Genomic DNA, 18,265 nt, shown 5'->3' with positions numbered 1-18,265 from the left:
AGAAGACTAAAGTGCAGGACCTCAAAGATAATTTCCGGACTACTGGCAGTGCCCTGTACTAGAGATTAGGAATAGGAATGTTAGGCAGATGAATGTGCAGCTTAAGAGCAGGTGCAGGCAGCAGGGATTTAGATTTGTGGATCATTGGGATCTCTTCTTGGGAAGGGGTGACCTGTTCAGGAGGGACGGATTACACCTGGACTGGAGGGGTACTAATATCCTGGCTGGGAGATCTGCTAGATCCACTCAGGAAGGTTTAAAACTAGTTTGGCAGGGGGTGAGACCCAAAGCATAAAGAGACAGAGGAGAAGGTTGAGGACAGCACGGAAGTATTAAATAGTAATGGCAGTGTGAGTAATTCTAGTACTAGACAGATCAGGCAAAAGCAGGGCAGAGAGCAAGCGAAGTCCATAAACTGCACTTACGTTAATGCAAGAGAACTGACAGACAAGGCAGATGAACTCTGAGCATGGATGGGTACATGCGACTGGGATATTATAGCTATTGTTGAAACGTAGCTAAAGTAGGGACAGGACTGGCTGCTCAATGTTCCAGGGTACAGATACTATAGGGAAGACAGAACAGGAAGAGGACAGGGAGTTGCACTTTTGATTGGGGGGTGGGGGATGGGGGGGCAGGCATCACTGCAGTTCTGAGAGGGGATATTTCTGAGCGGGGATATTTCTGAGCGTTCGCCCACTCAGTCAATATGGGTAGAAATGAGAAATAAGAAGGGGGAGATCACTGATAGGATTGCACTATAGGTCCCCAAATAGTCAGTGGGAAATTGAGGATCAAATACTAAGGAGATTACAGCAATAATGGCAAGTTAGTAATGGTAAACAGTCATCAAGCTTCTGATTCACGTCCAGTGACTGCTACTGGCAAGTGAATGTATGGATATCTAGCGGGGACAAGAAACAGATAGCTGTTTCCTGATCTACAAGTAAATATTTCTGGAAATCTTCATTACCTGAACCACTTGACCAAAACGCCGATAGAAGGAAGAAAATGTTTAAAAAAGCAGCTTTTCCTGGCTCGGGTCACTGTCAGCGTGCAGTTTGCACATTCTCCTCGTGTCTGTGCGGCTTTCCTCCGGGTGGTCCAGTTTCCTTCCACGGTCTAAAGATGTGTGGGTTAGGTTGATTGGCCGACCATGCTAAATTGCCCCTTAGCGTCCTGGGATGTGTAGGTTAGAGGGATTAATGGGTAAAATATGTGGGGATAGGGCCTGGGCGGGATTGTGGTCAGTGCAGATTCAATGGGCCAAATGGCCTCCTTCTGCACTGTAGGGTTCTATGATTCTATGATCTATGCCACCAGGAATGGATCTCTCAGGGCAGAAGCTCAGTGTGTGAGTGATGACCTGGCTTGAATGAAGGTTTTGCGAGTGCCTTACAAAATAAATTTCAAAAAATATTTTCGCTGGCTTTGTAATGGCCATGCTTGAAACATTGGCCAAACCTGCTGCACTGCTCAAGTAGAACAGTGAGCCAGGAGACATTAGTGGCGGCCGCACGTCTCACAGGCTAAGTTTGTGAGCTTAATCAGCTTCACACCGGAATAGTTCCCTCCAGTGGTGCTTATAACTGCTCCCCACTAACAGGCAACAGGCGCCTGATCCAGCTGGAGAGAACAAAGGCTTTGTTCTTTGACTGCCAGGGTGGTCGGAAGTACAGGGGTGCCCCTTGGACAGTGCCAGCCTGGCACCACTTGAGGGGCAAACTGATACTGCCCACAAGGCATCTTAGCACCTTCTACTGGGCACCAATCAGTGGCAGGGAGGCATGGAGGAGGAAAGAGACTCATTGTCACTCCAAAAGGATCGGCGGGGGGAGGAGGGGTGCATATGCCGATCTCCGCTCTGACAGATCAGCACATGTGCAATGGCCCGCACTTAACTATGGTGCTGACCTCTCAAGCAGGAATAGGTCCCGCTCCCTACTTTCTAGGGTGAATCCTGCTGAGATACTTTGCTGTGCTAGAACATTGGAGATTCGTTCTGATAAGTACACTAAAGTAACCAGCAGCAGTTACTCCCATTTTCCTACACATTGGGAACTTAGATTTTTTTGGGGAGAACCCCAGCCAGTGTGCACGATTCTTATAACATTATATAAAATATGTTGCATGCAGAAGCACACCAAAAAAAAATGACACCAAGTGCAAAGTGGCTGAAATATAAGTGAGGCTAGTGAAGCTAAAGTACAAAAAAGCTGAGTAATTTAAAATGTAAAATAACAACTGATACGGTAAGGTTCAAAATTTCAATTAATGAAAAATTAATTTAGAATAGCTAAGGAATACCTTAATTCAAAAAGGTGATAAAATGTCAGGAAAATCTGCCAGGCAAGATAGAGACAAAAGGAGCAAGGAATATTCAAATTCAGTTAAATGTCAGACTACAGCAGTTAATGTAGTAAGAGAATAAACCTTATTTGGCCCAATGGTTTTTCCTTGTTCTTGTAAGGTATTCCCCACATAAATGGTATTAAATCATTACGCAGCTCCCAGCAAAGGAAAACTATGACTGCATCTTGTATTTGTCCCACATCAGGACAAATACAAGAACAAACAGGTCAGAATTTGAACTATTAGCATCTTGCAGGACAATATCCCTGCCCAGTAGCAGCTAAAATCTTGAGTTGTGAGTTGGATTCAGTAGTTCCCATCATTCAATGGGCAGATTTCAAAAGTCACTATCAGACTACGACCTAAAAATTGTACACCATTGCAACAAACAAATTAAAATGCTAAACCCCAAACATTGAAAGACTTGGACCAGATAGAATTCCTACATCTTGATTTATTATCACATGTAGTGGTATACCGTTAAAAAGCACTGTTTCTTGCATGCTGTACAATCCGTTCAGAGATAAGGAAAGGAAGGTGTGCATAATGTAGCGTTACAGACATAGCTACGGTGTAGAGAAAGGTCAACTTAATGCATGGAAAGTCAATTCAAAAGTCTGATGGCAGCAGGGAAGAAACTGTTCTTAAGACAGTTAGTATGTGTCCTCAGACTTTTGTATCTTTTTTCTCACGGAAGATGATGGAAGTGCATATGCCTGGGTGCATGGGGTCCTTAATTATGCTGGCTACTTTCCAAGACAGAAGTGTAGACAGTATCAATGGATGGGAGGCTGGTTTGAGTGATGGGCTGGGCTTCGTTCACAACCCTTCGTAGTTTCTTGCAGTCTCGGATAGAGCAGGAGCCATACCAAGCTGTGATACAACCAGAAAGAATGCTTGCTATGGTACATCTATAAAAGTTGGGTGAGAGTCGTAGTGGATGTGCAAATTTCCTTAGCCTCCTGAGAAAGTTGGCAGCTTTCTTATAGTGTCAGCATGGAGGGGCACCAGGATAGGTAGTTGGTGATCCTGGCATCTAAAAACCTGAAGCTCTGGGCCATTTCCACTTCATTCCTGTTGATGTAGACAGGGAAATGTCCTCACTTCTTGAAGTTGAAGTCTATTTCCTTCGTTTTGCTGACATTGATGGAGAGAGATCGTCATTGCACCAGTTCATCAGATTCTCTATCGCTTTCCTGTACTCTGCCTCATCATTGTTGGAGATCCGACCCACTACAGTACTGCCATTGACAAAATTGAGTTGGAGAGAAATTTGGCCGCAGAATTATAGGTGTATGAGGATTCTAGTAAGGGACTGATGACAAACTTGTGGGGTACCAGTGTTGAGGATGAAAGTGAAGGAGATGTTGTTGCCTATTCTTACTTTTTGCAGTCTGTGGGTTGGGAAGTCTAGGGTTCAGTCACAGAGGGAGGAGCCAAGCCCCAGGCCATGAAGTTTGGAGATGCGTTTCGTAGGAATAATGTTGAAGGTTGAAACGTAGTCAATAAATAGGAGTCTGACACGTGTCTTTGTTATCCAGTATTCCAAGGTTGAGTGTAGCGTCAGGGAGATGGCGTCTGCTGTGGACTTGTTGTGGTGATAGGCAAACTGTAGTGGATCCAGGCAGTCTGGAAGGCCAGAATCTATTTGTGCCACAACTAACCTTTTGAAGCACTCCATAATGATAGATGTCAGAGCCACCAGATGATAGTCATTAAGGCACGCTGCCTGGCTTTTCTTTGGTACCAGAATGATCGTTATTATCTTGAAGCAGATAGGAGCCTCAGATTGTTGTAAAGAGACATTGAAGATGTCTGTGAATACCCCTGCCAGCTGATTCATGCAGGAACTGAGTGTTCGCCCAGGTATTCCATCCAGGCCCGTCGTGTTCCACCAACTGACCTTCGAGAAGGCTGCTCTGACATCTGCAATGGCGACCTTGGATACAGGTTCATCAGAGGCTTCAGGGTGGAGGGCGTGCTCTCACTTGAACTCCTGCTCAAAACAGGCATAAAATGCACTGAGCTCGTCAGGAATGGGTGTGTTGGTGCCAGCTATTTTATGTGCCTTCATCTTGGAGCCGGTTATGTCTTGCAGACCTTGCCATAGTCGGCAGGGGTCTGTGTGGCTAGCCTGGGATTCTAAGCTTGGTCCGGTACAGTCTTTTGGCATCTTTATTGGATCTCCTTAGATCATATCTGGCTTTCACATATAGGTCAGGATCACCTGACTTGAATGCCTCACACCTAGGCTTCAGCAAGCAATTGATATCCTTGTTCATCCATGCTTTCTGGTTGGCAAACACACGAATTTGCTTCTTGGCACAGTCTTCTACACACTTACTAATGAAGTTAGTTGCTGTAGTAGTGTACTCGTTCAGGCTGGTTGCAGAGTTTTAAATACTGACCAGTCCCATAGGAGATCATCCGATTCCAACATGGCACAACTTTCATTGACGGATTCTGCAGTGTCAGTTTATGCTTGTAAGCTGGGAGCAAGAGCACAGCCTTGTGGCCTGTTTTGCCAAAGTGTGAATGGGCAATTCAGCGGTAGGCATGTTTGATGTTTGTGTAGCAGTGGCCTACATATGCAGTCAAACAATTCAACTTTAGGTGTGAGCCTTAATTCAGGTGGTAGCATCCTCCCTTATGAATCAGCAGATTGAGGGGTCAAGTAGCAATCAAGACATAATGTAGGCAACAAAACAATGTTTTTTTGCACCAAAGCAAGTGCAACACTATCAGAGTGCTAAATTTTCAACATAACATTAAACCAAGTGATGGTCCTGACTCACTGACAGGTATTACCAAACCCATGCCATGATACAAAAACCAATAGAGTTTCATATCCCAACCAAATCACAAAGAAAGCCTTGTTATTCATCTCTTTGCTGTTTATGGACCTTGATATGGGCAGTTGGTTCCAGTCTTTCCAATATTACAACATTGACTCTAATGCAATTTTAGTTACTGGGGTGGAGAAAGGCACAATATTTTCCTAAGCTTCTATCCATGAATCAAAATCCTTTTTTAAAGATCCTTCTTTCATTGCTGGAAAGACCAGCATGAATTGCCCATCCCTAAATACTCAAGAAGGTGATGGTGAACCATCTTCTTCAACCACTACCGTGCATGCGTTGTGGGAATACCCACAATGCTGGTAGGAAAGGAGTACCAGGATTTTGATCCAGCGAAGCAAAGGAATAGCAGTATATTTCTAAGTCAGGATGGTGGATGTTTTAGAGGGAAAGTGGCAGGTGGTGGTGTTCCAATGCATCTGCTACCCATGTCCTTCAAAGCGATACAATTTAAAAGTTGCTGTCAAAGGAAACTTGGTGATTTGCTGCAGTGATTGAGGAAGTGAATGTTTAAGGTGGAATAGGGGGTGCCAATCAAGCAGGCTGTTTTGTCCTGGCTGCTGTCAAACCTCTTGAGCATTGCTGGAGCTGCACTACCCCAGACAAGCGAACAGTATTCCTTGACCCTCCTAACTTACAAACATGCAATTAGGAGCAAGCCAGTAGACCATTTGAGCCTGCGCCACCATTCAATACCATGGCTGATCTGATTGTAATCCCAACCCCACATTCCTGCCTTTCCCCAATAATCATTGGCACTTGTTAATCGAGAATCTATCAAGCTGTGCCTTCAAAATAATCAAAGACACTGCTTTAAACTAAAAGGAGAAAAAAAATCCCATGTTTTAAATGAGCAGCCCCTTATTTTTAAACAGTAACCCTAGTTCTAGATTCACCCACAAGAGGAGACATCCTCTCCAAAGCCACCTTGTCAAGATTCCTCAAGAACTCAATCAATTCACCTCTTACTCTGAACTCCAGTGAATACAAGTTTAACCTGTCCAACCTTTCCTTATAAGGCAACTTACCCATTCCTGATATTGACCTCGTAAACCTTCTCTGAAATGCTTCCAATGCATTTAGAAAATTTCCTTAAAGGGACCAAAACACTGTACTCAACACTCCAGATGAGGTCTCACCAGTGCCCTGTACAACTGAATAACAACCTATTTTTGTAACCAATTTCCCTCACATTAATGACATTCTATCAGCTTTCCTAATCACTTGTTCTACCTGCTTACTAATCTTGTGTGATTCATGCACCAGGAGGACATCTGGATCCCTCCGAATCTCAGAGCTCTGGAATCTCTTATTCTTCCTATCAAAATGGGCTATTTCAAATTTCCCTACCTTTGCCAGATCTTTGCCTATCCACCTAAACTATGTCCCTTTGTCGCCTCCTTTTGTCCACTTCACAATTTACTTTCCTCCCCATTTGTGTCATCATCAAATCTCACGATCATACTTTTGGTTCCTTCATCCAAATAATTTATATAAAATTGTAAAAAAGTGAGGTCCCTCACATATGGACATGGGCTGCTTCAGAATGAGAAGTCACGAATGGCGCTGAACATTATGCAATCTTCCATAAACACCTCCACTTTTGAGCTCATGATGGAGTGAATGTCATGAAGCAGCTAAAGATGGTTTAACTTAAGACAAGACCAAGGAACTCCTACAGTGGTGTCCCAGGACTGAAATAGCTCACCTCCAAGAATCACAGTTATCTTCCTTTGTGCTACGTGCGACTCCAACTAATAAAAAATATTTTCCATTGATCTTAGCTTTGTTAGGGCTTCCTGATGCCACTCGTTCAACTGCTGCACTGGTGTCAAGGGAAGTTACTATTTTCCTGAGGATTTTTCTGTTCTTGTGATTATTGTGGCATCCCTCCACTCACTTGACCCTCCGGGTATATATACCACTGTACCCACTTTGAGTAATTGAACCTTTGGAGTAACAGCTTCATTGCTGCCTCACTGTTACTGAGCTGGTCATTAGCTTCCTTCTCACTTACAGCTGATTGTCATAGTTGCTCAAGGTATATGTATGTGAGGTACAAGGTGCTTTGTGTGTTCCTACACTTGATCAGATGTTCCAAATTCATAATCAATTCCCACTACTCTCAAAGAGCAGGACCATGTTGTAGCATAACCACATTGTTGCCATCCACCTCTCTCATTTTATCTGCTTTTTCCACTCTTTTCAGATGTTAGAGGGAGGTTTTTCCACACAGAGGGTTGTGGGGGTATGGAATGCACTGCCAAGTAAGGTGGTGGAGGCAGGCACGCTGGAGTTGTTTAAGGAATACTTAAATAGGCACATGAGCGGGATGGAGATGGAGGAATATAGGAGACTGTTTTAAATAAGGATCAAGAGCCTTGGGACATCCCTGGGAATCAACTGATTCCTATGGACCTTCCAACATATTTTCTGGCTCACTTGTTTTACTTTTGAGCTTCTGGGGGTGCCCTTGAATGTTTGCATAAGATGTGCATGTTATTGACGTTTTTCTCTTTTAATCCACAGGTACTTCGGTCCACCTTGTTGTCCAACAAGGGGCATACACATGGTGGATCGTGCAAGGGCTGCTCTTGGATGTTTTGACAGTAGCCTAGTGCTTCACATCGTTAGTGTATGCTTGAACTGGACCAGCTGATGAGCAACATCAGCTCAGTGACTATCACTGTTTGCTGTGCAGATACATGGATTTGGGCCAGTGTCTGTGGGAGTTTGCACATTCTCCCCGTGTTTGCGTGGGTTTTCTCCAGGTGCTCCAGTTTCCTCCCACACCCCAAAGATGTGCTCTTAGGCTGACTGGTGTAACAAATTGTCCCTAAATTAGTCTCCCCTCAGTTTGGTTTCCAACATGTAGTGTCATAAGCGTAGACAAGGGTCATGGGTGGAAGAGGGGACTCACAATGTTGAAATGGCGGCATGGGCTCGTTGGGCCGAAGGGCCTGTTTCCCGTGCCGTGTTGTTCTTTGTTCTTGTGGCCACCTACGTTAAATATCTTTTTCAAAATGTACCCCCAACGGTCTGAAGCGCTGTGATATCTGCTCTGAAACCTCAACCATAATGAAGGATTTTTTCCCTGCATTCTTGCCATTCAGACACGTGAAAAAAGAACGGAGCCAATGCTTGTCTCTTCCAATGCCGGAGGAGAGTCCACCAATACAGATGATAATTTTGGGTTCCTCCTATATACCAATTGGTACAGACTGTAGCTCTTCCACCATTTGTAATGAATTTTTCACATGTACTGCCCACATTAATGCAATCTGCAAATGCCCAAAATCTTATGTAGCATATCATCTTTACTGCATGACTCTGTTCATACAGACCACTGCTGAATGGGCTTTCAGCTGCAGCGTGCATCACCACAATATTTAAACTTTCATGCACATCTCGGAACTCATCATTTACAAATTCACCCCTGGTTGTCCATCAAGAATTTAAATGTGTTCCCCAATCCTGTTCCAATCCAATAAGCCAACCAGAACCCAACTAGAAAACAGGAATGAACAGGGATATCCACTGCTTGAAGTCCAGGTCAGAGGTGCTCAAGTCAGGCGACCATGACCTAAACAAAAAGTCCAATTACGATCTATGGTGATCTATCAAAGATGGCAAAAGACAGTACTGGACCAAACGAGAGTCCCAAGTTAGCCACACGGTCTCCCACCAACTATGGCAGGGTCTGCAACACAACAGACTACAAGATCAAGGCATGCAGAATGGCTGGCACCAATGCATCACTCCCTGAAGAGCTCAACGTATTCTATGCCCGTTTTCAGGAGGTCAGCAAAAGTACACCTGTGCCCAGAAAGCCTCAGCCAAAGGGGTATCAGAGGTCACCATCACAGACATCAAATCAGCCTTCTCATAAGTCAACCTATGGAAAGGGCCCAGATTGAGTACCCAGACAAGCACTCAGAACCTGCACGGACCAGCTGGTGAGGGTATTCGCAGATATCTTTAACCTCTCCTCACACCTACCCGAAGTCTCTATCTGCCTCAAGATGACAACCATCATCCCTGTATGAAAGAAAAGCCAGGCAGCGTACCTTAATGACATTCACCCGATGGCTCTGACATACATCACCGTGAAGCACTTCGGTAGGTTAGTCATGGCATGGATTCATTCCGACTGCCTGGATCCACTACAGTTCATCTATCACCACATCAGGTCCACAGCAAACACTGTCCTCCTGGCTCTACACTCAAACCATGAACACCTGGAGTACAAAGACGCTCATGCCAGACTCCTATTTATTGACTACAGCTTAGCTTTCAACACCAATATTGCCGCAAAACTCATCTCCAAACTCCATGACCCACGGCTCAGCTCCTCTCTCTGCAACTGGATCGTAAACTACCTAACCAAGACCACAATCAGTAAGGATATGCAACACAACTTCCTTCACGGTGATCCTCAACACTGGTGCCCCGCAAGGCTGTATCCTCAGCCCCTTACTATACTCCTTTTACACCTATGACTGCGGCCAAATCCCCCCGAACTCAACTTTTAAGTTTGCTGATGACACCACTGTAGTGGATTGAATCTCAAACAATGACAAGACAGAGTACATGAATGAGATTGAGAATCTGCTGAATTGGTGCAATGGCAATAATCTCTCCCCCAATGTCAGTAAAATGAAGGAGATAGTCATTGACTTCAGGAAACATCATGGAGAACATGCCCCTGTCTACATCAAAAGGGACAAAACAGAAATGGTCGAGAGCTTCAGGTTTCTAGGCGTCCAGATCACCAACAACCTGCCCTGGTCGCTCCACACCAAAGCTATAGTTAAGAAAGCCTACCAACACCTCTACTTTCTCAGGAGGCTAAGGAAATTTGACACTACGATTCCCACCAACTTTTGCAGATGCACCTGGAAAGCATCCTTTCTGGTTTATCATAGCTTTTTATGGCTCCTGCTCTGACCAAAACTGCAAGAAACTACAAAGGGTCATGGATGAAGCCTGGTCCATCTCACAAACCAGCCTCCTATCCCTTGACAGTCTACACTTGCTGCCGCCTCAGAAAAGCAGCCAGCATAATCAAGGACCCCATGTGCCCCAGACATACTGTTCCACTTTCTTCCATCAGGAAAAAGGTACAAAAGTCTGAGATCACGTACCAACCGACTCAAGAACAGGTTCTTCCTTGCTGCCATCAGACTTTTAAATATACCTACTTCACATTAAGTTGATCTTTCCCTGCACTAGCTAGTAATACATTCGGCCCCCTCCTTTCCTTCTCTAGGCACAGTATGCTTCGTCTGTATAGCATGCAAGAAACAATACACGTGACAATAATAAATCTAAATCAAAATCAAATCAAGTTATAATCCTGCCCCCAATAGCCTTTTTGTCTTTGCTATAAATCACTATAGATATGCTGAACCGGGTGGCCATGTCCACGAAGTGTATAAATAAATAGATGCCTTTCTCTTCATCCTAAATACATCCTACTGCATCGATGAAATCACAAGTCAACACAAAAGACACAATTGGACATGGAGACGTATTTCTATAGTTTGTACAAATCTCACATCGGACTGATATTTGCTCTCTGAGATCATTTTAGCCATTATCTAGCACACCTGCATACTGAAGCAATGCTTTCAGTCTTTGGTGCCGGATGAGCAAACTGCTATGAAGGTTCAAAATAATCCTTTCGTCGATTAAGCTGTTGTCTGTAATTGACACAATTGCACCATGATGCCTCTGGTTAGACATTTACAATTCACTTAAGGGAAAGCAATAATGGCCTGACCTTGTAAAATGTAGATCTATACATCTTCCAAATACTACAGCTTTGTCATGCTTCCAATCTATATTCATCTGGGCATTTTTCATGGCTACATAACTACTAGACCTGCTTAATAACAAAGGTATGTCACTTGGAATAACATTCATACTAATGAATAAGCTGATTCCTGAAGGGTAGGGGAATACCACCCTTCTGGAAGTTAAAATATCATCTCCAAATCGAAAAGAGGTGGAACTGTCACATTCTTTAACTTTCTTTTGGTCTTTATGAGCAACGGACCCTAAATAGTAATTTAGCTAATCTTTACCACATACAGTTGACACAATTCCACTATCCAAAACTGCAGCTAAAAGGGTCTATCAGTACACATTATTGGGCTGAATTTTTCTGTGACCAAAAGAATGCCTTGATGGTCCCTATCTTCATCACTGTCGACATCTACATATCCTATTTCATGCGTAAATTCAAAGAAATGGTTTCTTCTTTTTGGGCAGTTCATTACGTAGTATACGGGGAATCGCATTGAAAATGATTCACCATTTCCATTTCAACAACTTTACCATTCTTCGGTTTAAATTTCTTTTATCACCCTTCTATGTGCATCTTCTATCTCCATTATCAAACCGGTTATATCCAGTTTCAAAGTCCAATGTGTCATTAATGTAACTGTCTCTGTTTAGGGCCTTCACATACCAGTTGGTCAAGCATGCAGCTGAGCTAACACTGAATACGCTGTGCGCTATGGCATTCAGATTTAAACTGAAAAAAATGGCTAAAAATGAAAAAAGTTTTTTTAAAGATGTTACCATTTGATCAAAAAGGGCTATCAAATTATACTCTCATCATTATGAGAAGACTATGCATCTGAGACAGACATGCACAATCCAACAACTTAAGGAGCAATACTACATCTGGAATCTCCAATTTAAATTTCATTAGTCTGTTACCGCCCTTATTGAATTCCATTATATATTCCTTCATAGATTGGCTTTGTCTTCTAACCCTATCAAAAATTATTTACTTTGCATAATTCCCCAAAAACTCATCTTTTTAATAAAACTTATCTAGATATTGCAACAGGAGCTTAACCCTTCTTCATTTTGGGCATCTGCAGTCCAGACAGAAAACACTTTGCTCCTTGTCTTACTTCTAGCCAGAAGTGATAAAGATAAGACCATACCTTGTTTTTCCCTCAGCACTGTAGTTAAAAGGTTCACATTTCCACTTCGGCCTTCCACTGCCGGTATGGTTCAGAATCCAAAAAGACAGGGGGACAATCAAACAAAGTAGGTTTACGTTTGCCTTGTGCCATGGTCTTGTCCTGATTCTGTAGCACCTCTTCAAGCCTTACAAAACAAACACCAAGCTACAATGGTTTTTCCTCTGCTACCAATGTCCATCCAGCAATACGTATACTCCAGTAGAAAGCAATAAAAGAACTTAAAATTAAAGTTAAAGTTTATTTATTAGTCACAAGTAAGGCTTATATTAACACTGCAATGAAGTTTTTGTGAAATTCCCCGAGTCACCACACTCCAGCGCCTGTTCGGGTCAATGCACCTAACAGCACGTCGTTTAGGCTGTGGGAGGAAACTGAAGTACACGGAGGAAACTCACGCAAACATGGGGAGAATGTGCAAACTCCACACAGACAATGACCCAAGCGAGGAATCAATCGCAGGTCCCTGGTGCTGAGGCAGCAGTGCTCAGCTTCAAAAGTAAATCAAAGAAAAGGTTCATAAAGAAATTTAATTAAACCACCACTTGGGCCACAAATGCTCTCCCACAATCCCCATCTGCTTTCTCTTTATAGCAGGCCAACTGACCACCACATCATGTTGCTCCTAGTTACATTATAACACAGCCCACTGTATTTCCACAGGGTCTGGTGAAGCACTCCTTCCAGCCCAACAAAAATGAACACAAACTTGCCTGGTAGGATCTTCTTCGATAGAGCAAACAAACGACAGCAAACAGAGCAAGCAGGACATACCAGATCAGTCCCAAGATCCAGATTCATATTTTAACAGCAGTTGGCCTATTGAAGAAATCGCTATGTCCACTGAAGTGAGACACCAGTATTCATCAGCATTTATCATGATGCCTCCAGTGTTAAGGAGAGACACCCCAAAATCTGCTCCATGGTCACTACTCATGACATTCCACAACAACACATGTATACTGACAAAGACAGGTTTCAAATAGCCAGATACAAGAGAAATGCTCTAAACAACCGAACACCTTTGCCCTCCCTATACCATCCAAGAGGAATTTAATTCACCATCATAGAATCACTACAGTGCAGAAGGAAGCCATTCAGCCTATCAAGTCTGCACTGACTCTACAACAGAGCATCTTACAAAGGCTCACTTCTGTCCTATACCTGTAATCCCATATATTTATCCCACTATTCCCTCTAACCGACACATCTTTGGACACTAAGGAGCAATTTAGCATGGCCAATTCAGCTAACCTGCACATCTTTGAACTGTGGGAGGAAACCGGAACACCCAGATGAAACCCACTCAAGCACAGGGAGAACACGCAAACACTACAAAGATAGTTACCCAACGTCGGAATCAAATCCATGTCCCTGACGTTGTGGGGCAGCAGTGCTAAGCACCATGTCACCCCATGCCCATCGCAGTCTATTATAAAAGATGAAAACTCTTTTCTAAATACTATGGGTAGGAGCAAGCTAACAATCAATCAATATGACCATGTTAGTTGAAACTTCCCAAACAGGAAGGGCACTGTCACAGCTCAACATAAAATCTTGGAGATAAATCAATTCAGAGCATCACAGCCTACAAAAAGGCTTTTCTATAAAACTTTGGACTAAACTCTGAAGGAAGCTTTAACAGCCCTTTTAAACACTTTCAAATCATGGATTCCCAAAAAAAGACAAATGGGAAATCATAAATGCCTCTTAGTTTCATTAGAACCAGTAATCTGAAGACAGACCCTATCCCACTGAAGACATTCCTGAACCTCAGGCTGACGGGATACAGCTGAGCTTCAAAAATTGCTCCCTAAGTCAATAGCTGCTGCAATTAGCTGGGAAAGATTTACCAGTGCCAGTTCATTCTTTTCAGCACAAAGACAACAACTGGCAACTTGTTAATGAGCTGACCCTGGGGTCAGTCCAAGGGAAAGCAAACACAGAAGTTAGCTACAAGGTAGTTCATACATCCAGTGGCAACGTCATAACCTGCCCCCTCCTAACATACTGATTGAACATGGACCAGTTAAAGCGAGTGAAATATAATCTCCATCTATAGCCAGAGAAGCGCTATGCATTGCTGAGTGGGCAGTTCATCTGCCTCTGCTCCTACCACAAAATCTCCCCAGCCCATATTTGTCTAGGTCCAATAAACAAACATGAGGTCCAAACAGCCTAAAGTCAAAACATTACTAGAAACCACAGGTTGCTCAAATTCCACTCAGTGCCCCAAGTTTGACTAAGCTAGGAAAAATCGTGACAGTATTAAAGCATAGTGCTATTCAATGTCACACATCCAATGAATTTCAGCATAAACAAGCATTTACAAGTACTCCAGGATCAATCACATAGTTCAAATTTTTATACAAAGCAAATGAAGTCTTAAAAGTACCAATGGAAGGATAGAGAATTCAGTGCGGGGGGGGGGGGGGGGGGGGGGGGGGGGGGGGATTAAACATATTGAAATAATTTGAAAGATATGGGTTAAACTCACCAAATACATGAGAACATTTATGCAATATCAAAGAATGTTGCAAAACTACATTTTTGGACACATGAATAAAACTGTAGCTGATTCTTCTAACAAGTTAATGTTTTGTTTCACGTACATTTTAGTACTGTACAGTACTTACAGCAATGTATTTCTCAATAAAGATGTAAATAAGTGTCCCCCACATAAACAAACTACCTGGAATGCATATCCTTTACATTCTATGTGCACATATTTATACAGCCTTCACATGTCAATTTCTCAATTCACTTCAGCAAGGAAGGAGGAAGACTGAATTTTAAACTCTACTCTCTTTTACTGCTGCACCAACTCATTCCATTGCTGACATCATCAAATAGTGACCTAACATAACTCAAATTCCTATTATATAGATACAAGACTCAATGCACTGGCAGTCAGCCACAAAATTATATAAATTACATTTTGGAAATTTCAGCCTCCCCCCTGCCCAAAAGTATTCTGACACATGCAATATGCTAGGGATGGGATTTAAATGCAACTTGCCTTAGACACATGCATGGATTATTATCAGCAAGAAAATAAATCCTGCCAGACATGCATAATTTTTGCTTGATCATAATTTTTGCAAACCAAATGCTATATTAAATGCACTTGCTAAACCAAGTTTAGTAAGTTTGGCAACAAGTTGTAGCAAAATCTAACCTGATCCAATTAAGTTATATAAAATTAACAACATATTCTAACTACATTATACTTATTATCTATCTACATATACGAAACTTCAAGTTTACTGTCTTGAAAAGGCTGGTAAATCGGCAGTATATCACCTGCCAGACTGCAGTCACGAGTAGAGACAGACCCTATAGTCTTGCATACAATCTGACAGGGATTGATTGGGTTAATAATTTCACATAACTGCACATTTCTAGAAATCAGATTTTAACAGTGTACTCAATATTAAGTGCTACTGAACACCCAAAACATTTGCCTGAAAGGATATTATAGATAGTGGAATTTACAAAAGTATCGTAATCTCGGTTGCCCCCACCACCCCGCCTACCGAAAGAAACACTGAAAAATGACACCACTTATCATCAACTCTTTTTACATTTCTGCTATTGCCTACACATAACCTTAATTCATGGGGCGGCGGGTAGGAGGAGAAATTATGTCAGGGGTAAGGAATCAAAAGGGGCGTTTGGCTGCGCATCGGGACAAAGTGGGAGTGTCCACAAAACACTTACAGGTAAGATACTTGTAGAAATGTGCAGCTGATGAACTATACACTAACTGTTTTAAGATGTGCAGGAAACGTAACGCCAGCATAGATCGGTAAAATCATCCGAAAAGAACTGACGTATACGAGACTTTGAATGACGAGATCAGCAAGACGGGGGAAAAGACAATCAACATTATCCCACCTTTTTTAAATTCCTCCAGCATTGCATCCAACTTCGTGTCGTTAAACACAAAATGCAAGGGGTGGTTATAAAATTTGGTGATGGTTTTCAGAGGAGTGCAGTCGTCAGGGTCCACAAATGCCAAGTCCTTCACGAAAAGCAGGTCAACGATGTTTGACCGCTCGCCCTCATAGACGGGAATCCTGGTGTATCCGCTCTCCATGATCTCGGACATGGTGTTGAAATCCAGGATGTCATCGCAGGTGATCATGAAACAGTCGCGCAGGGGGGTCATTACGTCCTCCACCGTCTTAGTCCGGAGCTCCAGGGCGCCCTGGATGATGTTCAACTCCTCCTTCACCAGGTCATTGTAGGGATCGGTGACCCGCAGCATCTCCAGCAGCTTCTCGCGGTTGTAGACGGTGCCAATCTCCTGGCCCAGGATGACATCCAGGAGGCGGCTGACCGGGTACGAGGCCGGGAAGGTGAGCAACATGAAGAACTTGGTCAGTACGATGGTGTTGGCGCCCACCGCCAGGCCGTGGCGGGAGCAGATGGCCTGCGGGACGATCTCGCCGAAGATGACGATGCCCACGGTGGAGACGACCACGGCCACCACCCCGGAGCCAGCGATGTCGTCCAACAGGATGGTGAGGGTGGTGTTGACCAGTACGTTGCCCAGCAGCAGCGAGCAGAGCAGATAGTTGCCCTGGCGGCGGACCGGCTCGATGCGCTTGGCGTAGTTCTTCTCCTTCTCGGTACCGCAGTTTTGCACGATGCGCAGCTCCATGGGGTCCAGGGCCATGAGCCCCAGGTTCAAGCCGCTGAACATGCCCGACAGGCAGAGCAGCACCGAAATGAAGATGACCTGCAGCCAGAAGGGCAGCAGGGACTTCCTCTCCTCCACCACCAGCACCATGGTGTCCTTGGTGTCGTGGTAGAGCCAGTCGGCTTGCCCGGAGCCCGGCTCCGGCGCCCTGGCCGCCGTGCACAGGTAGTAGGCTTTCCGCTTCTCCGTCTTGCGCAGCGGCTTGACTTCCATCTCGATCACGCCGGTGCTCCGGCGGCTGAGCGCGACGCCCGGCAGCACCACGATGTCCGAGGTGCGCACCCCGCACGGGTCGAAGCCGGCGTCGTCGGCGCCCGTGCGCCGGTGCTCGGTGAAGCCGATCCGGCTCCAGGTGCTGTTGTCGATGCGCTGCCCGTACAGCCGCAGCCGGACCCGCGTCCGCTCGCTGACCCGCAGCACACCGTCCTCCATGCCCGTCACCTCGTCCGTGTCCTCCAGCCGCAGGCCGATGATGACCGTGTCGCCCTCGTCGGCGGCCGCCTCGGCCGGCTGCGGCCACAGGCTCAGAGAGAGGCAGCAGCAGAAGGCGGACAGGGTGAAGAAGCCGAGCCGGCCACTGCTGCAGGCCGCCATGTTGGTAATGGAAATGGAGGCTGTTCCCCCCCCCCTCAGGAAAAAAATAATTAATTTTCTCTCTTTTAAAAATGGAAGGTGCGAAATTAGAGAGGGCCACGTCCAATATTAAGTGTCTTTCATCACCCTCCCTTCATTTGCCGCCCCTTTTTGAGCAGACATAATACACTTTTGATGATTTTTATATATCAAAATCCAGTCACACAACTTTCACCCCCTTTCCCCCCTCAGCGCCCACCCGCTCGCGCTCCCTCCGGCTTTCAGCCCGCTCGCGCTCTGACTCAAATCCACAGCGAGCGCCAGCGCGAGCTCCAGCCAACGGTCTCTCCTCCCCCTACCCCGCCCCCCCCACTACCCTACCCACCCAGCCCCGCCCCCCCGCACCACGGCCACCACCATCACCCGGCTCCTCTTCTCCGCTCCGCCCACTACCACCGCCACCAGACTCTCCTCCTGCCCCGCCCACCACCACTACCCGGCTCAACCCTCTCTGATTGACAGCACCGTCTAACCATCCAGAGGAGGCCGACCTCGAGATGGGGCGGGAGCGGGGCGGGCCATCCCGGCATAGCCAATGGTACGTCCGGGAAGCCCGAGCGAGGCGGCTCCGGCGCACGTGGGGTCCCCGCCCACGCCACAAGCCCCCGATTGGCTGAGCCCAGGAGCACGTGATGGAAGCACCCTCCCCCTCCGGGGTTTGGGCCATTCGCACGCCGCGGTCTCACCGGCAGCCAATCAGCGGCGGGCGGAGGGTGGCG

General features: G+C 45.1%; 1 protein-coding gene across 2 annotated transcripts in view; it reads right to left on the bottom strand.

Moving 5' to 3' along the window:
* The window catches only part of LOC145354499 (metal transporter CNNM2-like), a 281,922-nt gene extending 264,076 nt beyond the window's left edge, over window positions 1–17,846 (bottom strand). For both annotated transcript variants that reach the window (XM_080205921.1, XM_080205923.1), the window contains exon 1: window positions 16,106–17,846. In XM_080205921.1, coding sequence (XP_080062047.1) covers window positions 16,106–17,507 — 1,402 coding nt within the window. In that variant the 5' untranslated portion in view covers window positions 17,508–17,846. The remainder of the gene's footprint in view (window positions 1–16,105) is intronic.
* Between the last annotated feature and the right edge of the window lie 419 nt (window positions 17,847–18,265).

Source organism: Carcharhinus amblyrhynchos, chromosome 17 (assembly GCF_965287045.1).
Source record: "Carcharhinus amblyrhynchos chromosome 17, sCarAmb.v2.hapA, whole genome shotgun sequence".
Taxonomy (NCBI): Eukaryota; Metazoa; Chordata; class Chondrichthyes; order Carcharhiniformes; family Carcharhinidae; genus Carcharhinus; species Carcharhinus amblyrhynchos.
Note: the sequence above shows the minus strand (reverse complement) of the source record. Positions and strands in the feature narration are given on the sequence as shown.